We start from the raw sequence: 23,589 nt of genomic DNA, 5'->3' as shown, positions 1-23,589 counted from the left end.
AGTAGGGTCTTTTTAAAAAAAAAATTCTCAGGAGTTCTATGGATCTTTTAAAGTGACTTTCTTATGCTCTCAGAAAAGCTTTCCTCATTCTCCTTGGTGCTCATTCTTTTATAGCTTTTCTGTTCCCTCTGTGTAGCTTTTCCCCACCCTCCTTTGCCCTTTTCTATTCTTAAATGTTTAACCGTGAGCTTTGGTGCTAGAGTTTTCTTTTAGATATTTTCTTATAGACAAATTCATGGAGCCTGTCAATGGCTACCTTCACTGTCAGAGGCATTGTGCCTCTGGATACCAATTGCTGGGAGTCACAGGTAGGTAGAGTGAAATTGTGCTCATTATCTGGCTTCAAGTTCCCTGCAAATCTCTGGTCAGCCACTGTGAGAACAGGATGCTGGAACAGATGGGCCACTACCCTGGTCCAGAAGGCTGTTCTCATGTATTGGTGGAGGTCATAAGAGCCACAGTTCTCAAATTAATATGGAAACATAGAGGGTGGCTGTGGAGTTGTAAATAAAGGTGCAGAAGGGAGAAAAGGGAGAACCTATGATGTGGAGAAAATATATAGGAAAACTTGTTCTTGTATCATTCCTGAAAGGTGTGTCACGTAGCATAGCTGCCAAGTTTTCCCTTTTCTCGTGAGGAAGCCTATTCAGCATAAGGGAAAATCCCTTAAAAAAAGGGATAACTTGGCAGCTATGGTCACGTAGTAATACATTCAGGGTGAATAACTGCTGTCGAAGAAGCACCAGGTGACATTAAACCATGTGGCTATTGATCCATAATGTGAAGGACATCCTGACATCATGCTATTAGACATTTTCCATTCCATGCTGCAGGCTTCACTGTCTTGGTCCACATATAATACTAAGTAAATTCCTGCATTGCTGCAATGCAGGATGACCCTTGGGGTACCTTCCAACTCTATGATTCTATGAAACATATGGACTCCTAGAGAGGAGGCCATGAGCTCTTTGCTACTCCCCACTCCTCAGTCATTCTGCTGCTGTGCTCTGATAAGCCAAGCCAAGCTATATTTTGGCTTAGCATATTACCTAAACCCGGCTCATGGTTTTGCTTCCTCCAGACTAGGGGTGGGTAAATCTCCATTTTGGTTTCTCTCATTTTTTCATTTTTTCAGGCTTAAGTTCAGTTCTCCATATTACCATATCTGTCTGCAATTTTCTTTTTTCCTTTTCTTTTAAGTTCCCATAAAAATGCATTGGCATTTTAGTGTGAATTCATCATAATATGCACATTTTGTATTTATTACATTTTGGCAAAGCAATTTTCCTAATATAATGCATTTTCCCATGTTAATTTTACTAATACGTGCATTTTTTTACACCTTAACTGCCTGGTGAACTATGCTCCGAAATTCAGAGAAGTGATAATTTTGAAGGATGATTGTGTATCAGTACATGTTGTTTCAGAAAGTGCAAATTACCGGTAAATGTGAATTGAATTGAACTTCTCTCCCATCTTTACTCCAGACAAACCATGAGTTGTAACCAGTGTTAAACCATGGTAGAGCCCTACCATTAGACAGAGTGAGGTAGCTGCCTCAGATGGCAGATGCTGGAGGGCTGCGAGTGACAATGAAGTGTTGGAGGACAGAGCTGCGAGTGCCACATGGCCTTGTATTCCCTGAGCTTGACTGTTCAGGTCCTGCTTGCTGGAATCCCCAAGTCATCTGGTTGGCCACTGTGAGAACAGGATACTGGACTAGATGGGCCATTGGCATCATCCAGCAGGCTTTTCTTATGTTCTTACTGCTGCTCTCAGATGTGGTGGAAAACACTGTCCCATTCCATGTGTTGAAGTAAGATCCAGCTGTCTGTCTGATTGGCTTTTAAATGTGGAATGTGGTGGTGGGGATGCCTCAGGCAACAAAAGGTCTCTGTCTTGCATTCATCCTGACGTAGAACAGCTCCCATAAATTATGTCTTTCTGAGTCAGGAAATCAGGCAGAGGAACCAAGACATTAACAGAACAGCAATATTCAATTTGCCTACAACACAGTCTAGGCCATGGTGACTGAAAGAGGTCAACAGGAAAGAGGCAGACACACATCCAGAGTTTCAGGAGGGGAAGGAAGTGGGTTTTTGAAAGATACTGGTTTGCTTCACAGAGCCCAAAGGTTTATAAATATGCAGTTCTGGTTTTAGATCAAGGTTTATATTCAGCTTTTCACCACAGTTGAGTAGCAAGGCCTAGGCCTTAAATTTAAGTTTCAGCTATTTGTCAGATACAATAATATTGTTTCACAGCCCTGTGTCCTAACATACGCTTCACTAGCTTTCCTATTTCCAATAATATCCATGTGTTTCACTGTGCATTCAACATAGAAATCACGGAGAATATTTTCTAAGCAACTTCTACAATGTGCTGTTTAGAAGCAACTCACTTTCATGTGATAGCGATTTGCTTTCTGAACTGTGAAAAATGGATTCCCACATTTTCTTTGAAATACTATATATACGCATGAGATGGCTGTATCAGACACGGCACACATTCTGTAAATAAAACAGCTGCTGTTAAGAGGGACTAATCAATTTTTAGCTGATATCCAGAGCAGCAATGCTACTTCTTTACATCAGCCCAAGTGCAAGATTTGCAATAACCATGCCAATCTTGTAAGCCTCAGCAATGTTGCTTAGAGTGGGCTCACTAACTCAAAGCTCAAACTAAATCAGAGCTGAGAGAAGGGCTCCTCCAATTTCCCACCTGGCACAGAGTCCCCCCTCTCTGGCTTTTCTAATGGCTCATTACCTTTCCTTTGTCTTTGGTAAATGGCTGGTCTCCCAGGTGATTTCCTGAATACTGGAAGCTGGTTTGGCCTGTATTTTAACACTTTGCAAAATCCACTGCCTAGCAACCAATTTTAACATTCCAAGCACTGATTTAGTTCTAACACCTATCAGACCCAGTGGCTCTTGCCCCCCCCCAAACCTATGAGACCCTGGGTGACCCTGGCTGCTGGTGCCCGCTTAAGGACTGTCCCCAGTATTGGGACTGGTCCCCACCCCACAAGACCATCTTGAGCAGTTTATCTCACCCAATTCAGCAGAAGCCTGCTTCTCTTCTGGCTGCTCCTCTGGTGCCTTTCCCTCCAGCGCTGGCTGCTCCTCCACACGCACACATGCTCTCAGCTTTTCCTGCATGTTCTCACACACCTCCAGTTCTTCCTGCTGCAACCCTTTTTCTGGCACTCCCACAGGCACTGATTCAGCAGGCACCAAACTTCAATTCCTCCTGCTCTCCCTCTCCCACAGCAGAGTGGCAAAATCAATCAGAAGCTTCTTGGTTCTAGGCAGCCCATCCTTCTCTGATGTGCCATCTTGCCCCTTGCATTCAGCTACTGACTGCATCCCTTTGCAGTCTAAGCCCCTGAGCTGTCAGTCCACACTCTAAATCACTTTGGCCACCCAGTGCCAGATTATCAATCAGGCAGAGTAGGCACCAGCCTTTAGGGGCCCCATGACAACAGATCAAAATGATATTGATTTGATCTTGAAAGAAAATTACAATCAAGCTTTCTTAGTTCAATGTTATCTCACTGGAACACATGCACGAGGCCCCCACCCCACCCCGAGATTTCAACTGCCTAGAGTTTAATCTGCCACAGGGTTTAATCTGGCAATGTGCCCACCCCTTCCATATGGGTGCATAGGAGCCAACTCCTAGGGGACGAGATATCTTCTGCCCCCTAAAATACTTGAGGCTCCCCCAAAGTTGATGGGCATTGTCATTCAAATGGGGGGTGCTGTGTCATGTGATCAATTATGCAGGGTGGGGTACCTGCCTCCCCCAATATTTTATTCAAGTTGGCACCCCTGTATTGTGCCTCAAGGCTGGGCTCCTGAATCATTCTTAACCCCTTGTAGCATCTCATCAGGCATGGCTTCTCACCTCTCATGGAATCACATTTTTCTCTCCAAATTTAAGGAGGCCTCTCATGTACTTTGCTTGCAATTGCTTCATTTCATTGAACCACTGGTTCTGCTATTCCATCTGTCACTGGTTCTGCTGGAGCACCAACCTGAACTGCTCCAGGAATTCCTTCAGTGCACACGAAAGCTCATACCAAAATATAAACTTAGTTGGTCTTTAAGGTGCTACTGAAGGAATTTTTTTATTTTGCTTCGACTCAGAACAACACGGCTACCTACCTGTAACTGCTCCAGGAATGTTGCTGTTTCTCCCTCCATTTTGACTCTGGCACACCTGGCTCTTGGGCCATTCCTCCAGGAAACACACATATTACACCTGAAACCAGTGTTTCAAAATGATAGCATTATCTCTCATTCATATATATATATATATATATATATATATATATATATATATATATAAGAAATCATTAAAGGGGTTATACAGTTAATACACTGAGAGCCTCCTAAAACTACTAATGCAGGCATCCCCAAACTGCGGCCCTCCAGATGTTTTGGCCTACAACTCCCATGATCCCTAGCTAACAGGACCAGTGGTTGGGGAAGATGGGAATTGTAGTCCAAAACATCTGGAGGGCCGAAGTTTGGGGATGCCTGTACTAATGCATATGTAGAAGAAATTTATATTTTTACATAGTAGACCTTTGCACAACAATATCAGTTAACCTGAATTTTATCTCTTTTCAGTTCAAAAAGAGACTGTTTACTTCCTTTCGGATTTAGATGTTGAAGTCAAAGATGTCACTGACTGTTACAATATTCACAGTTTTCTTCAGCCATTGTCAATGGAAGATATCTTGGAAAGGACGTGCAATGAATTTCCTATCGTTGTTGCGGTAATTGAAGGCTCTGCCAGGAATAAGCAATCGTATAATTTTTTGTGTCCTGGTAGAGAAATAGTGATTTACAAAAAGTGCCAGGCAACACGAATCTTAGCGTCTGAGATCAAAGGTGATTCCTATAAAAGGCACTTTTTAATTCCTACCAGCTATAAAGGGAAGTTCAAAAGAAGACCACGGGAGTTTCCAACTGCCTATGACCTAGAAATAGCAAGGAGTGTGAAGGAGAAGCTTCATGTTGTTGCTACCAAAGCCTTTGAGTCCCCTTATGAAGGGCTGTCTTCTGTTTCCATTGGAAACCAATTTTTAATTCCACAGTGCCAACTAAGTGAAGTTGTTGATCCAGGGAAGAAGGAAGTAGAAAATGGTTTGGCCTGTGAACAAATTCTATCACCAAACGAAACCCACAAGAGTATACTTCTTCCAATGTGCATGGAAGGGGGCTTTGTTGAACTTGTCCATGATAAGAAGCAGTATGAACTTCTGGAGCTTTGCAAATATTTCCGTCTTCCATTTAAAGTCAAAGTCTCCTTAAGGGATCTTTCCATCCAAGAGGATATATTGGCTGGCATACCATGTCTGCAGCTTGAAGAAAAAATAACAGATTCGTACTTGTTAATCAGCACTTTCAACAACCCCACAGAAATCTGGGAAGCTCCTGTGCATCGTTTAAATATGTCCTTCCAGTTGCTGAGCAAACATGCAGAAGATATTGTGTGTTTCCCAACAAAGTCTATTGTGGAAGAGATTACAGAAGAACAGTATTACATGATGAGAAAATATGAAAATCAAGCCACAAACCCACCTCCCAGACCTCCTAAAACCCATAAAGTCGAAGAGTCCAAGGCATATTTTCTCACTGTACCGACCCAAAGTGCTTGCAGTACACCAGGACCTAGAAAGGTAAGAAGAATGTTATGTCTTTTATACATCCATAGCTAGATATTTGGCATAAAACAGTAACCCAGTTCTACTACTACTAATAATAATAATAATAATGGGCGACTTACAGTATTACGTGGAACATCCAACCCTTTGCTGTCTAATCAAATGGAAAATGATTTTTGAAGGCCTTAAACAGAGACCTTTTCCAGTTCTGCTACCCAAAATTCTTTTGCCTCGAAATATAAATCAAAAGACTGAAATTGTGCTCTGCTACTGAGCTGTAGCACTTCTCAAAAGGCCTTGTCAGCTTTTGCCAACCTGGTACCCTCCAGATGTTTTGGACTAGCTCTCATCAACCCTAGCTAGTGTGACTGTTCTATCTGTGACCATCAATCCCAAACATCTGGATGATACCAGGTTGGTGAAGAATGGCTTATGCCCTTGACTACCTGTAAGTGTAAAAAAAAGAAAAAAGAAAAAAGTGGTGATAAAGGAATTAAGTCTATGTAATTATATTTAGTGAGAAAACATTTTACACACTGAATATGATATGGTAAGAGTGTATTTGTATCACATGGCTAAAGATTTAAAAGGATATACTCTTAAATCTGGTAAAACTGGGGTTTCAGATTTGCATGGATAAAAAAATTAAAATATTATTGGGAGTATTTAAATGGGCAACTCAGCCCTGGATTATAAATATTAAATGAGGAGGAAGGCTAGGTCATAACTCTTGCTTCTGATGTGCTAGATTCCCAAAGTCAGCATTAAATATAACACCTAATACATCATTGGCAACCAGTGGTTCAATGGTGAATTCTGAAGCACAGGAGAGCATTGAGACAGTCCCATAGCCCAAGGAGAATCTGTATCCATGCATCCAAGGAGAGTCCAAGAATGCAGGCGACTGTGTTAGTCAGTTATGCAATTCTGTGACAGTGTTGCCATTTAAACTGCTAATATATTTTTAAAGGAAATAAGGATTTAGTTTTTACTATGTACAACACACAACCAACTGCAACCAACTCAGTAGCACTGAATACAATTTCTGATGTAATGTTACGAAGAAGCGTTTTGTCTCTTTATTTCCCTCCTCCTCTGAGCTTCATCCAGAAACTGTAGCTCTGTGAGACTTTCGATATCATTGGCCACAGTATCCTTCTGGAGCAGCTGTCCAAGTTATGCATGTGTGGCACTTCTTTGCCGTGGTTCTGGTCCTTCTTGCATGGTCATTTTCAGAGGGTGATGCTTGGGGAGTTCTCTTCAGTCTTGTGGAGCCTTCAATATGGGTTCCCTCAGGGTTTAATATTATCTCTCATGCCGTTTAACATCTGCAGAAACTGCTAAGTGGTGTCATCCAGAGTTTTGGACTACGTTGCCAGCAATTTGCTGATAGCATATTGTACATATTTACTTCTATTGCAGGACATGGGTGGCACTGTGGTCTAAACCACAGAGCCTAGGGCTTGCTGATCTGAAGGTCTGCAGTTCGAATCCCCATGACAGAGTGAGCTCCCATTACTCGGTCCCTGCTCCTGCCAACCTAGCAGTTCGAAAGCACGTCAAAGTGCAAGTAGATAAATAGGTACCGCTCCGTTCCCGCGTGCTGCTCTGGTTCGCCAGAAGCGGCTTAGTCATGCTGGCCACATGACCTGGAAGCTGTATGCTGGCTCCCTCAGCCAGTAAAGCGAGATGAGCACCACAACCCGAGAGTCGTTCGCGATTGGACCTAATGGTAAGGGTCCCTTTACCTTTACCTTTACTTCTTTTGCAAACGTGGCAGTGGTTGTGCTGGAACCTTGTCTTGCCTCAGTGATGGACTGGATGAGAGCCAATAAAATGAAGCTTGATCCTGATACGACTAAGGAACTGTATAGTGAGTGGTTTCCTGGACCAGATGGATGAGAAGTTGCCTGCTCTTGATGGGGTTATACTAACTCTGAATGAGCAGGTATGCAGCACAGGGGTACTTCTGGATCCTTTGCTGTCAATTGAGGCTCAGGTGGTCTTGGTGGTATGCAGTGCCTTCCATTAGCTTCTGCTGGTGACCCAGATGTGCCCCTATCTGTACAGGAATAGCCTAACCTCTGTTGTCTATGCTCTGGTAGACTCCAGGTTATATTACATGTATGAACCAGCCTGGATCCTGCAATCATCAACTAAGGCCCTGCTTCATGTGCCTCCTCCATGAGAGATCTGGTGGGTGACAACATGAGAACGGGCCTTTTATGTGGTTGCTCACCTCAAGGAGGCTCACCTGGCACCTTCAATAAATATCTTTAGGTGCCAGGCAAGAACATTCCTCTTATCACAGGCCTTTGGCAAATTAGCAAATTTATGGCCTTTTAAATTGAGATGAGGGTTATTGTTTGTTACTATGGTATGTATTTTTGTATTGCAATCTGCCCTGTGATCTTTGGATGAAGGGTGGTATAGAAATCTAATAAATAAAATAAAATAAAATAAAGTTAATGAAGGGTGCTGTGTTCACATGTAGTACCAAGCTATAGGTCAGGCATAGGCAAACTGGGCCCTCCAGATGTTTTGGGACTACAACTCCCATGATCCCTAGCAAACAGGACCAGTGGTCAGGGATGATGGGAATTGTAGTCCGAAAACATCTGGAGGTCTGAGTTTGCCTATGCCTGCTATAGGTAAAACAAACCATGGCTCACAAGTCAACAACAAACCATAGCTTCAGCATGTAGTTTGTTGGAAGAAGGCAAGCAATAGTTAATGCTATAATGTTCACAATGTTATATGTGAACCAGGTCTAAGGCTTTTTAATTTTTTAAAATAATAATAGGCACAGGATGGGGAGAATCTTCATGGGGAACTCTAAGCTTAATACAGTAGTAGCACAGGGAGAGGTTTTCATGGGAATGGAGATGGAGAGGGAAGGTTTAAACTTTCTTTCTCCATGTGCTGTAGACCATATAAAAATTGGGGAGGGTGTCCACAAACAAGCTGTTAGATTTCTAAGAAGCCTGACATACTTCTTAATGATACATTTAGTGTCACATCCAGTTTGAGTTTCTGACATCACCACCACCACCACCACCACCATTAAAAATGGAAAGTCCCAATATAACTGTTAGGAGCGTCCTACTCTCATGTGGGACCCTGGTAGAGACACATGCTGGACTGGCATGTTCTCTCCCTCCTGGCCGGTTGTTCGGGAGCTTCAAAAGCTTTCTTTTGCCCGAACATTACAGTGGCTAATGCCCGAACACCACAGTGGCTAATTGTGCATTAGCACAATTAGGGATCCACAGAGTATTCACAGTTTGCATGACAGACCACAGTAGCTCAGCATTTTGGCTAATCTACGTTTATTTACATATAATATACTCAGAACATTCTGACTTGGCTCCTTCCTCTTTCTCATCAGACAGCAGAGAGAGAGAGAGAGAAAAAAACAAAGGACTATAGTCCCACTTCACGGAACACAGTAACACAAACATCCTGTCTCCGTCACTTCCCACACTGTGGAATGAAAACATACACCGTCATGTGATAGACAACAATCCCATGACTGCAGACATGGGGAATGAACTGTATCACAATAACTGTATCACACAATTATTTTGAATAGGTAGATTCAGGCCCAAAATTCACAAAAGAAAGAATAAAATATAGCTTTGTGCCATTGTAAATGGTGGGTAAGTAGCTTAACAGGGTTAATTTGCAGAAATGTGAATGGAGTACCTCCATTTTACTTGTGTACAATGAAAAACAATAATCAAAACATTAATCTTTTATATTCATTGAAGCTTGTCTCGACCCCATGGTATGATTTGCATGTGGTCTTTCAACAAAGATAAATCAGAACCGTAGCAGGAGTGCAATGTTTTCCTTGAGTGTAAATGAAGCAATTAAAGTTTGCTTTGACACAACAAAAGGGTTCACTGACAGTGACATAATTCTGAAATTCAACATGTTTACCAGCAGTGAAGCTGAGTGCTCCATAAATCCCCTCCTTACATATCTATTTGCTTAATATCTGTATATTCTGGGGGGAGGGGGGCTGCTTTCAAAAACCTTCCATCAATCTCATTAATATTTAAGTTTGTTTATATCCTCTCTCTAAAGCAAGAAATACAGTACTGTACATACTTCAGTGTTCATAGGCAACCTTCTACATTACAGTACAATTAAAAAACGGGAACACACTGTTTCATCTCATTTTCAATGCCTATGAAGAAAATCTCCAAAACAGTCATTTATCCAATTCTTTTCTGTGCCATGAGTCAGTAGCTACCCAGTGTCAATATAAACTCTTAATCCAGATGCTAGGAGCATACTCAACCCATGTCAGGAGAAACCAAAACTTGGACTAGAAGTATCCTAGCCCATGCTTGAATGCTATTTGTGATGAGACACTTGAGGTCATAGAGGAACAAAATTATATTTCTGGGGTTCAGTGTGAACTTCCTAAAATAAATCTGCAAATCAATAGCCCATAGGTTCTTCTGACATTTCCTGGTTATAAATAGGTCTGGGTTGTCTGTTCAATAGTCAGATTCTAGCCTTCCCTGTGTCATTTCCTAAACTTGCTGCAATCCTATGCTTGATTCCTTCTTTCCTTGGTTGCCTTCTGCCTGCCTGCATTCAGGGTAGGCATCTAAAGAGACCTGTGTGGCTGCATAGGGAACTTAAGATGAACTGAGATTTAAGAACGGCATGTATGAGAAAGGGGAAATCACAAAGGAAGAGAAGCCAAGAGTAGCCAACAGGTGCAGGGAGAAGCTCAGGTGGGTCACAGCTCAGAATGAGTTCAGGCTTGCAAGAGAGCTTAAAAATAATAATAAAGGTTTCTTCAGCTATGTTTGAAGCAAGAGGAAAACAACTAAGTAGTAGGTCCTCTGCACGGAGAAGAAAGAGAAATGCTTTTGGGTGACAGAGAGAAGGTGGAACTGTTCAACTCCTACTTTGCCTCTGCTTCACCCAAAAGGAAAACAGTCCCCATCCTGGTGATAACTGAATAAATGATGCAAAGAGGGAGCTGCAGTCCCAAACAGGAATAGAGGTGGTAAAGGAACACCTAGCTACTTTAAAGAATTCAAATCTCCAGGACCTGATGAGCTGCACCCAAGGATACTAGAGGAGCTTGCGGATGTAATCTCAGAGCCTCTGTCTATAATCTTTGAGAATTCTTGGAGAACAAGTGAAGTCCCAGCAGACTGGAGGTGGCAAATGTGGTCCCCATCTTCCAAAAGGGGAAAAAAGGTGGTCCAGGTAATTATCTTGCTATGAACCTGTCATCTTGACATCAATAACAGGAAAGGTCCTAGAACATGGAGATATAGGTGGCAGTAGGGTTGATGAGATGCAAACACACCAGCAGAACCAATCTGGTGCTTCCGCTGGTGTGCTTGCACCACAGTGACCTTGCCATCTCCTCCCCCCCCTCCCTCTCTACCTCTCATTAAGCAACAGTGATGCAACCGACTAGGGGTCAGGTGAGTGAAGGCCTCTACCATGGCCACCACCTACTGGTTTTTACTACTAATTTATTTGGAAAGTGTTTTCCCGGTTTCAATGAACATGAACCTAAAAGATAAAACCATTCCTTATCACCATGTAGTTATATGATCTTTTCAAATCTATCCACTGCCCCTGCCTGCAAACGCTTGTATCCTTTCATCGTCACCCTTTCCACCTTATAAGAAAAACTACAGTAGCAAACCAATAGCTGAAAGGCAGTCTTCTCTTAACAGATGTGATGGCTTCCAGAGTACCATTCCATCATCCCCCTGAATTGTGAGAGTTCCAAAGAATTCAGCAGAGCCATATTATCTTTCTTTCTCTCCCCCTCCCTCTCTTTTAATCTTAAAAGAGATTGGGTTGTCAATGGGTTTATACAGAGGTGTCACAACTCTGTGCAGCGAAGGGCGCATTATTCCTACTTTAAAGCACACGTCTAACATCTATTAGCCAAAGCGAGAGTTTAACTTGCACACAGAAGAAAGAAAAGATTCCCCTATGAGTTATTTTGAGAAGCTAAGTGGGAATTAAGTGGCGCCTCTGCCTTATGGCAACAGTCTTCACAGAGCTGAATCTAACTTTAAATGAGTCTATAGAAACTGCTAAAATCACAGCTGGTATGTGAAATAAGGCTGAACAAAATGTGAGTGCCAGTCTGAGACAAAGCGATGCCACTAAGATGCTAATAAAAAGCTCCCATTGAAATAATTACTCCATGATTTTTACATACAAACGACGTGACGAAGTGTAACTCCACTAGCTGGAGCACATGGAGTTTTGTTTGTTCATACCAAGTGTCCCTGTTGAAGCTAACAGGGGATATGACTAAAGCTGTTATTGTCTGATAGTGGTAGTAAAAACAGTAACAGTATTGTGCAGTTATCTACAAAATAGGGCACTGAAAGTGGATTGGAGGAACAAGGATTCAGAACACCGAATGTTGTGGGGCTTTATTTCAATTTGTCCACACTATATTTCATATTAAGGGATGCGGGTGGCGTTGTGGGTTAAACCACAGAGCCTAGGGTTTGCCGATCAGAAGGTCAGCACTTTGAATCCCGCGATGGGGTGAGCTCCCGTTGCTCGGTCCCTGCTCCTGCCAACCTAGCAGTTTGAAAGCACGTCAAAGTGCAAATAAATAAATAGGTATTGCTACAGTGGGAAGGTAAATGGTGTTTCCGTGTGCTGCTCTGCTTAGCCAGAAGCAGCTTGGTCATGCTGGCCACATGACCTGGAAGCTGTATGCCGGGTCCCTCGGCCAATAATGCGAGATGAGCGCCACAACCCCAGAGTCGGTCACAACTGGACCTAATGGTCAGGGGTCCCTTTACCTTTTTATATTTCATATAAAAGAATCTGGTTAAGGAAAATAGCCACACATGTCCTGGATTTCAACGTTTCTAGCTTTAAACATACACTGTAAGTGTGAGATAATGGAGACCAAATAGTTGAATTGATTGCTGTGCTATTGTTATGGGTTTTGGTATCAAATTTCTGTGAACACAACTTATTGTGGGTATGCCTTAACTTGCAAGACCTGCCCAGAGTTGTGGGCTTGACAAAGGCATATTAATAGCTCAAGATATTCAGGTGTTAGCTTATTGTTGCTTTATATATAGGGCCACTCTGGATTATTCTGAAAAGGAGGAGGGACTAAGGGGTGCATGACCCTCTTTTCAGCTATGATCACCTAATATCTGGGACATTTGAATGGTATGGCTAAAAATCTTCATCATTTAATCCAATAAAATTCTTTCCCATTAAGACAGTTTTTTTTAAAAAAAAGTTGATGGTTCTTATTATTTTGTTATGAATCATGCAGCATTTACAGTTTTAATTAGAGTCACACAAACTATTGATCAGTTCTGGGCCAGAAGGCCAGAGTTGGATGGCCTTTCAATATTTACATTCACAATATTTACATTCACAGACACATATCATAGATACTCCATTTAAAACCAGCCTCTCTGTGTCTGAGCAGTCTATGAAGCAACTGTCAGCATCCAGAGGGTTGAAAGGCCAGCCGGCTAGCCCCCAGCTGGATTGTGACCTTCCAGCTGTCCCTCTGCAAAGAATACCACTTGCACACTAATTGTCAATAACTTAACACCTTGATATTTTCTTTTGTCATGAATTTCTGGGTTCCATTCTTAATAGGTTTGAATACAGTCTCTCTTCTCCCCTGCTCATTTTTCTAGAGATGATGAAGTGGGACATTTTACAGTCAGAGCAGATGGCTTAAAATAGAAGATGTTTCTGAATTCACCTCAGCGCCTGAAGAGCAGGGATGGGCAGATCAATTGATATCTGAGCCATGTAATGTGAATATATTCATTCATAAGGCCCTTCCATCCTTCTTCCACATTAATCTCTGATCCCCCCCCACAAAAATACAAATTTTATTTGTTTAAGTTCTACTTTTATACTGCCTATCCAATAGCATGTCAAATTCAAAAACATCATGCAATGTTTACCAACAAAATAATAAAATGATTGTTCCTAACAATATAAAACTTTTAAAACAGTATTTTGAAACAAATGCAGTGGAACCTCAGTTTTTGAAGTTAATCCATTCCGGAAGACTATTCAAGTTCTGAAATGTTCAAAAACTGAAAGCTCAATAGCCGACAGCTAGGCCTCAGGATCTTGCACTCAGCGGAAATCATGTGGCATGTTCGACTTCCTAGGCATGTTCGAAAACCGAAACATTTACTTCCGGGTTTAAGGCGTTCAAAAACCGAAATGTTCGTCAATGGAGATGTTCGAAAACCAAGGTACCACTGCAAAGTAGTAGCAAATAAACAACAACACAAAGCCCATGTGGGCAACTTTAACACTCATTCAAATAAAGGCTATTAAAAGCTCCAGGGGGAAGAGGAAAGTCTTCACCTGGCAAATAAGAGAGAATATTGTAGGGGCCAGGCAAGCCTCTCTGGGGAAGCTATACATACAACATTAAATACAGTATAGAAAACAACAAGAGGAAAACCAGAATACCCACAACAGCAGCATTTAACCAGAATGATGTTTTTAAGGGGTAGTTATCTCAAGCCCATCATTTATGCAAACAACAGTCTTGAATGAGCAAAGATGTCAGGTGAGAGGAAGCTACAGGTACCCAGGTGCTATCCCAGTGCCCATCATTTGCCCTTCACAGTGTATGCACAACACACCTCAGCTGCCGTCCAGAGCTCAGACAGCTCAACTCTGCTATACTGCTACAAAGAGAATTGCAGAACCTAACAGAACCAAGCGGCAGTTATTCTTTCTTTATAAAAATGTAGATGCCACCCTTCAATTCCACAGTAGTTTACAATGAAGACAATTCAGTGAACCATAAAATAAATAAGGCAACCTTTTTTAAGGCCCACATTTGGAGTGAGATGAAATGAAAGGTGCTGTTTGATAAACCTGACCTATCCATATCTTTATTCTTTGTCTTTAGTACTCCTTTATTTTAAAGCTATAATAGGGCTGTGATATCTTGAAGAGCAAAAAAGAGGGCAGCCCAAGCCGCTGCCAGCCCGAGCTGGGGAAAGAGGTGCACAGGTTGCGGGGCTACCGCTGTGCCCACAAACCTCTATCCCCGGTTCAGAATGGCAATGACCACGGTGTGCAGAGCAGCCTGAGCCCGAGCTGCTGCCAGCCCGAGCAGAGGTAGGACTCCAGCTACCTGTTCGCTGCTGCGACATCTTTCCTCCACTGCAGCACCTCCACTTCTGGGGCACAGCACCCTCCTGAACATGTACATGCCCCCCCAAACACCCAACCCCCCCCCAAAAAAAACAACAACCCAAACCTGGACATTTCCTTTAAAATATAAAAATCCGGCTGGATGGGCATGTTGGCCCCCCAAAAGAGGACATGTCTGGGTTTTGCCAGATGTATGGCAACCCTAAGTTATAAGTAAATGTTGGCCTGCTTGTTCTTCCACAGTCCTCATTTAATTTTCCTTTGTTGTGACACTGGCATAGTTGGGTAATTGCCCCACCTCACCAAAGCAAAACTCCACAACTAACTGTAGTAGATATAGTGACTGTCATGCCTACCATAAGTGTTAGAGTGTACACTTACTACTTCTTCCTAAGGAGATCTCTTCTAAGTATTTTTGATATTTTTCAATAATACACTCTTGTATCCCTTCCGGGCATCCTTTTAATTTAGCTATTCAAATTAACTCCTGGCTGTCAAATGTCTCGAGACTCACAGCTACATCAGTTAACATTATCTAAATGTTCATTTAAGCCTGTTTTAGTCACATTCGTTCTGTTATCAACTCTTTTTTACATCTGTTATTAATTCCCTACAGGAAACTCTCAGCTCTTTGATTTCACACTGGTAATTCTCTTACACCCAGCATCCTGGCAGCTAGAGCCTATCGTGCCTTTGCTCCATTTGAAAAAGGGAACTTCAGAAATATTTAATGCCAATTTCTGGGCTATATTTAGTATCGGGAACATGTTCTGATGGGCTACCCTTAATGTAAAATAGGCGGAGAATATTTCCCTAAGAAAGGGCTGTTTGAGAGTTGGAATTAGAAAATGTCTGCCCACTGCAATGGAAAATGGACTTTGGAGAAAGTTTCTCTATATCAGATGGCTTCCTTGTTTGTAATGTCTATTAGCTGATAACATTGCTAATGTCTGCTGCTGGCCAGCTTATTTTTCTGATTTCTTTTGTCAGGCAATGCTGCTGCTTAATAGCCCAGAGTGGATGGTGGAGGCTTCCTCAATGAGAGTTAATGGTTACAAAATAGCTAGATCGCTCTCGAGTGCTTTGAATGGGAGAGGCTAACTGAATTTGAACACAGATAATTTGAAAGATGACACACTTTCCTCCTAAGTTGTATGTGCTTGAAGAAGCAGGTGTTTGGGAACAGAGCCCATGAGACTGGGTGTGTGTGTGTGGAGAGGCTGAGAACTGAAGGCACTTGGGTTTGGAGGAGCGAGTATCTCTTTCTGTTGATCTGATGTGGGATAGTGGCACTGCTGCCTGGCAGGAATATGCATGCTGTCAATTCACCTCCACCTATGCTCTACTTGCATATTAGTAAAGAAATAAAACATTACAAGAACACTGTTAAGTCCTTAGTGCTCTCTCCTCTAAAGGACACCCAAATTAGCAATGCCACTGGGGGAGTCTGGAGCATGTAACTATATTGTTGTAGATTTGATGGCACATTGCCTCTATTTTCAGACTGCAGATATCAGGGAACTATATGACTTCCAAATGGCATGAAAATTATCGCCTTGCTAGCTTATAGGAAAATCCCAAGGCCTCTTTTCAAGCAGTGAAATACTGCCTGGCACAGAAGTCAGAAGATCCTCTTTGAAACAGCAGGGGATTGTACAGATGTATAAATTGTAGTTTGGATGTTCCTTTAAAACTAGATATAAAAGACTCCACTACAGCCCACCTTTTGGATAAAAGACTCTGCCTGTCAGAAATGCACAAGGGAGGTATTTAAAACAAAGAGGAATGTATGTGTCCTTGTACTGGAAAGGAATTGTGCATTCAACAGGGGAAAATGACTAAACTAGTACAAGTAAGTATAACAGCAAAGAGCAAAGGGGAAGATGTGTTATCTTGCTTCCTTTCAGGTAAAAAGAGAAATCTTTATGACTTATTTGTTGTGTCAGAAAATAATCTGTACTGGGTTGTGACATGATGATGGACTGGGGGGGGGGGAAGAAAACATACATAGATGGTGTCACACCTTTTGTGTATGTTATGTTTTGTATAATGAAATTTTGTGAAAAGAAAAAGGCATGCACCATTCGTTTCAACTATGGCTGGTGAGAAAAGCCATTTTGGTGGTTCAAAGTAGTAGGGCTTTATTAACCGTGAGAAGAAGGGGGGTAACACTGCCCAGAACCTGTGAAGATAAATGCCAAGATACTCAAACAAGATGTGATCACAACTGTATTACTGGTCACAGCAGAGTTGGAGACGGAGTACATTGAATACATATCTGAAAGACTTCATACACTCAAATCAACAGTGGCCTCATAATACCCCTGCTACGGCTTATTTAATGGGTATGTCTTATTTTCGGAGAAACAGGGAACATAATGTGAAACCATTGTTTACAAGGCACCTGACTAACCCTAGCTCTTGTGTCTGCTACTCCTTACATCTTCTCTTCCGGCGTTGCTATGAAGATACCAGATGCTTCCCATTTTGTTTCAGTTTATCTGAACCCTTTATTTTGAAGTTGGCTAGTTTTCACTAACTTTGGCCGGGTTTGGATATTGCAACTGTGGGTTTGGAGTGAGGATAACTTCAATAGTTGTAATAAGGAATTGGCAAGTAGCCAAAACTAAGGTTCCAACTAGTTCCCATTCCACTATGAAAGCCAGCACACCTGGGGGAGGGGGACTTTCTATCACAGACTAGGCTTGGTTATTAAAGAGACCAGCCACATTCACTACAGCAACTATCTGTGGTTAGTCTAACATAACATAGGTAAAGGGGCCCCTGACCATCAGGTTCAGTCGTGCCCGACTCTGGGGTTGCGGCGCTCATCTCGCTCTATAGGCCGAGGGAGCCGGTGTTTGTCCGCAGACAGCTTCCGGGTCATGTGGCCAGAATGACAAAGCTGCTTCTGGCGAACCAGAGCAGCGCACGGAAACGCCGTTTACCTTCCCGCCGGAGCGGTCCCTATTTATCTACTTGCACTTTGATGTGCTTTCGAACTGCTAGGTGGGCAGGAGCTGGGACCGAGCAACGGGAGCTCACCCCGTTGCAGGGATTCGAACCACCGACCTTCTGATCAGCAAGCCCTAGACTCTGTGGTTTAACCCACAGCGCCACCTGGGTCCCTAACATAACATAAAGCCCCCCAATTCCTTGGAATTATGTGGCAGCTGATCTCTGTATCATACCACCTTCAGTGTTCTGAAATCTTCTGCCTCCAGTCTGAGGGAGTGCTATGTCTCTCTGATCATCTTCAGCTAGCTTTTTTTCACCTTCCTATTCATGATTTGATTTGAATTTATTTTTTTAATTTAGAAAAGCAAATAGTAATTTCTTTCTGGCTTTGTAGTTTTACAAACTCAATCATCAAAATCTTCCATTAACATATTTATCACATCTATATTCTGGGAGAATGATGAAGGCTTTTCTAGAATTAAATTGATAAAATGTATATTGTTGCTAGTGACTTTTACTGCAACTTTCCTTTTCCTTCTGTAGACCCTGCTTTGGAGACTATTCTTCTGACATTTTGTATACATATAGAGTTTGTTTAGTAAAAAAAATAAAAACCTGGACTGTGCTGCCCAAAGCTAAATTTCCTTTATAGAAAGGATAAAATGGAAAATAAATGCAAGCCTGCTTGGAAGAGTAAATTGCCAGTAGAAATATCAGGATGCAGAACTTCACTGACACTATTAAAGCTTTCTTAGGGTATCCTCGGAGGCAGGCTTGCTCCGCTCCACCTATTTTCTGTTTCTTCTTCACTCTCTCCTATCCTCATGCCCTGCCACCCTTTCCTTGTTGTTATGCCTACTACCTTTCTCTTCCTTTCTTTTTGTACTAAGGCAGTCCAACACATGACCCAAGAGCCACATGTAGCCCTCAAGGCCTTTTTGGCAGCTCTTGGCAACATTTGACGTCACCCCCTCTGCAACCCTCACATTGCCTTCCCAAAGCCTAGGTGAGACCCTGGACTTTGGGAAGGAGGCCTGAGGGCTCCAATGGGGTCCTAAAGCCCTAACATCTGCCTCCAGAAGCGTAGTTAACACTTTCCCAGCTTTGGGAAGAAGGTGGGAGAACTCTAGGGCCCTGCCAGAACCTCATGTCTCCTTTCCAAAGCCAAGTGCCTTGCTTACCTGGCTTTGCGAAGGCAACATGAGGGCTGGGGGTGGGAGGAGGCCTCAAATTTTGGCCTTGCTCCCCTGACAAGAAAATTTAATTCAACCTGTGGCCCACAGGTTCCACGTCGAAGTACTTTTGCAGCCCTCTTGGTATGAAAAGTTGGACAGCCCTGCTTTATATTATACCACTCCAATTGTTTTTCTGTGGTCTGAGGACCCATTTCTTATTCCATTGATCCACAAGCACATTGCACTCAGGCTCTGTCAGTGTAGCTCAGCTTCGCTCAATGCGCCCCAAGAAGCATCTAGATGAGGTGAGGTTTGGCTTTTGTCAAGTGTGCCATGGGTTACCTCCAAATTATGAAAACATACTTGACCTGGGGAGGATTTGGTTGGGACACCTAAGTGCCACAAAGCATAGACTAATGCGGCTAGCACCTGTGGTACCTCCTTCATTTTCTTTTCAATTTGTTGCTTTAGGTTGTCTTTTTTTAAAAAAACAGAAAGACAGAGAGGCAAACATGTGAGAGAAGGAGAAAGACAGAGAGACTAAAACTAAAAAGGAGAGAAAGTGGATTACAGGTTAAAGCTGAAAGTGGATGCTGGGTTTGAAAAGGTTGATCTGACACCACCCAGGCAGTGTTTGTGACTTGGGACATTGAGATGTAAGCTTTATTTTTGAGTTTGGGGACATATCTCCATGGATGTTATGTAGGCATTCTGCGATCATTTGATAGCCATGTTTTGTATGCACTGAGCATATTTCCCTCCCTGTGAGTATCACAGGCAAGGAATATTGATGAAATTACTAATGGTTTTATGAGAACTGGCCCTTTCTTTTTGTGCCTCTGTAACTGTAGGGGGGTGTACACAATGCTAGAGTAATCTTACAATCTGTTGCTTTTGATGCTGCTGTGTGCTATTAATGGGTTATATAAAGTGAAATCAACTGAAGTCTACAATATTCTTGGATTATGCAGAGAGGGATGTGTGTGTGTTTATAGTTCTCATTCGAAAAAGTAACAATAATTTCCACTTAATGATTTTAATGGACCAGCTGGAATTAATATGTTGCTTAGCAAGGCATGGAAATGATTTGGCAGGAGGAAATTCAGAGAATAAGAAATGGAAGGGGGGAAATGCTAACACTGTGTGTATTATTATATAGGCATTAGGAGAAGTGTCTGACCTGATTAGTTTCAGTTTCTCATCTTATAGGGCTCTGCTTACAGAGGCTGCCTGATGGATTTACATATTTGCAGAATCACAACATAGTATTGCTTTGAATTTGGGGTTAGAGTCTTGACTCGGTTGGCTACAATGCAATACAGAACTAAGTATGCTTAACTTTGTTTTTGATTGTATCCATTGCAAATCAGTGTAACAGCAGAATAAAGTGATGCTGATCATATGCACTCAATTTTATACTTCAGTAGGGCTGTGTATTTGGATTTGGCCAAGATTAAAAATAAGGATATTTCACATTCATATCTGAAATTTAAATCATGCATTTGGCTTAGGTAGCATCTCTCTCTCTCTCTCTCTCTCTCTCTCTCTCTCTCTCTCTCTCTCTCTCTCTCTCTCTCTCACACACACACACACACACACACACACACTCCAGTTCAGCTAAATTCAATCATGATTGCGACTAAGGGCAGATCAACACTCATGGTTTCAGGGCAGTCTCGAGCAGGTCATGTGCCCTGGTGCTGAGGGGCAGAGATCGCTCCGGCGCCCCCGCCCTCGCAGGGCGCAGCATGGTTTCCACGCAGCTTTGCCGCCCAGCACCCTGCCTACCGGCCCGGCGCCCTGGCACACCACGCCACCGGGACTCCACCTAGAGCCGGCCCTGCATGGTTTATAATGTTAAGGAAGAATTATTAAAATGTGACACCAGAGGGTGCTACAGAGGACCCTGCAATCGGGAAACTGTATTGTTACCGACAAAACAAGGTAGGAATGTTTTTTTATTTACCAGTATGCCTTGTGATCTTTTAGAGCGATATATTTAATATCGTTCTAACAACGTTTAAAAGGTCTGTGTAGATCCAGCCTAAGTCTTACTGAGATAAGGAAGGATGAGGGGGAAATTCTGTTTGGTTGAAAATTTTACACAAACCTACCTAATTTGCACATGCCCAAACAATAAGTGAATCATATTGCTCTGAAATTTAGCAATACAGTTCTCCAACATAAAAAAGGGGTTAAACTTTCACTCCTCCAGTACTATGTTCTTCATCAGCTTCCCACCCAATGCTCTTATTTGCCATACTGGCCCAAATTTAAGCCGTGCCCGAATACAAGCCGCACCTTTAAAATTCAAGGGGGGAGGGAGAGAATACATGGCGGCAACCACGTGGTCCAAGCAAAATTTTACGGCCCTAGATGGGGGGCTGCCTAAGGTGCCCTGACACTCCCCCAAAGCGTCAGCCCTACACAGTGCAGCTGGGGGGAGGTTTGTGTAGGGCAGTGGCGGCGGCCCACCCGGGCACCCACAACCTGCTGCCGACTGCCCCCTGAGCCGGGCAGGCACCCTCCCTGCTCCCTAACAGTGGTGGCCGCAGGCTGAGCAAGAAGAGACATTCTGCAGGGGGAGTGCAAATCGCCTGACACCTGGCCAGGCAGGCACCCCCCTGCTCTATTAACAGTGGTGGGGCAGGCAGAGGGGGATTGCATGGTGGCAGCGGCACAGCAGCCCTCGCTGTCCCACTGCCCGCCGTTCCAAGCACCGGGCGGGCACCCCCCCCAAACTACAGTGGGAAGTGTGAGGCAGTGGCACCGGCAGCCACCCACCAGCCACCCGCCACCCCTGTTCGCCAGGGCTCCAGCGGGAGTTAAGGGAGGGTTAACTGTTTGTCTGTTTCAGCAGTGATATCAGGCTTTTGTTAGCCGCACTTTAACTTTTCACGGTCGGAATTTGGGGGGAAAGTGTGGCTTATATCCGGGCCAATACAATACTCAGATTTAAAGAGATGGGAAATCCAGTCACAGGTATCTGAGTGTCTGCTATAAATTGATTCAGAAGGTGCATAAAAGGCCTGCAGCTACATTAGCCCTGCTAGATGCTGTTGGACTACAATGCCCAGCAGCCCCAGCCAACATGGCCAAATGTCAGGGATGATGGGAATTGTAGTTCAGTGTCTGCTAAGTCATGTGTTAACCACCTTTGGCATGCATTCTCATAATCCAGGGGTAGCAAATCTTTTTTGGCCCAGTGGGCCAGATTTTTATCTTATCCTATCGCTGTGCACCAACTTTGAAAGGTGGTGTTGTCATTATTATTATTATTATTATTATTATTTAATTAAATTTCTATACTGCCCTTCATTCAAGGATCACAAGACGGTGTACAACATACAAACACAAAAATACATCACATAATAGCAAACAAATGTTGGAATCATATTTCATTCTTTTCTGATGGCTCCCGTGCTGTCCCCCCACCCCATGTTACATACAAGGTATCAGAATAAAGCTTTGTTGTTGTTTTTAGGATGGAAATTATTAGAGTTTAGAAACATGGAGAAAGGAAATAACAGCAAATAATACTTCCAATGTACAGTAATAATATGGAAAGGGGGAAATTAATGGGCATCTGATGTGAGTAACAGTTTGTGAAACTTCCCACGGGAGAAATGTCCAATTCCTTTACTTGTTTCTGCTTTCTGTTTGGGGGTCTTCACACTGTAGAAAGCTGTTAACACCTGTGCTATCAAAGGTGGAGATTCCTAGCAAGAATGTGATCCGGCTTATGAAGGGCAATGATGCACATAGCTCTGCTATATTTCAGTTCGCAAGTGTATGCTTTAAAAAAGCAACTAGTTTTTTTCTCTCACACACAAAGCCTAGTCTCTCAGCTGCTTATTTTTACAAGATTTCCATAAGGACACCGCATATATTACACAGTGAAATCAAGCAGAATCTTCAGTGATTTCTAAGAATTAAGTGTTTTGATGTTTCTAGACTAAAAATTACAAACAGTGCAGTTCAACTATGTATCTCTTCAATTGGACTAATCAGCGCCAGAAGGGTGGATAGAAAAATGGTAGAGCATTTATACAGATTTAATGCTTTTGCACTTAACATAATATTGTTTTAAAAAAATTGCAGCAGCCAGCTCTTCCTTTTGCTTTCCACCACCCTTTTCTTTTTAGTTTCATGTTAGAACCTATGATCTATACAACTCAGGGCCAGACTAAATGTGTAGCTCAGCTCTTAAATGAAGTGTTGTGTGTGTGTGTGTGTGTGTTTGTTTGTTTGTTACAAATAGCCCATAATATCTGAATAAAGATATTTGCCATTCACTTGTGGCTTTGCAAACAACTTGTGCATGAAAGCACAACATGCTTTAAAATAAATTCCAGGTCACCACAGCTGCAGGTGGCAAAGGAGCAGGCTGGTTGTTCCTTCCTAGAACATCAGGAATAACATTCAGGCAATAAGAGCTGTTCAACGGTGGAACAGACTCCCATGAGAGGTGATGGACTCTCCTTCCTTGGAGACTTTTAAGCAGAGGTTGGATGGCCATCTGTCATGTACGATCTAGTTGAGATTCCTGCGTTGTAAGGGGTTGGACTAGATGATCCTCGGGATCCCTTTCAACTCTTCCATTCT

The 23,589-nt window shown here is 42.7% G+C and overlaps 1 protein-coding gene across 1 annotated transcript in view; it reads left to right on the top strand.

Annotated features, from left to right (window-relative positions):
* THEMIS (thymocyte selection associated) overlaps positions 1–23,589 on the top strand; it is a 62,480-nt gene that overhangs the window by 18,437 nt on the left and 20,454 nt on the right. The window contains exon 4 of the mRNA XM_035109051.2: positions 4,635–5,689. Coding sequence (XP_034964942.2) covers positions 4,635–5,689 — 1,055 coding nt within the window. The remainder of the gene's footprint in view (positions 1–4,634; positions 5,690–23,589) is intronic.

This window comes from Zootoca vivipara, chromosome 3, assembly GCF_963506605.1.
Source record: "Zootoca vivipara chromosome 3, rZooViv1.1, whole genome shotgun sequence".
NCBI lineage: Eukaryota > Metazoa > Chordata > Lepidosauria > Squamata > Lacertidae > Zootoca > Zootoca vivipara.
This window is presented reverse-complemented; position numbering and strand designations above follow the sequence as displayed.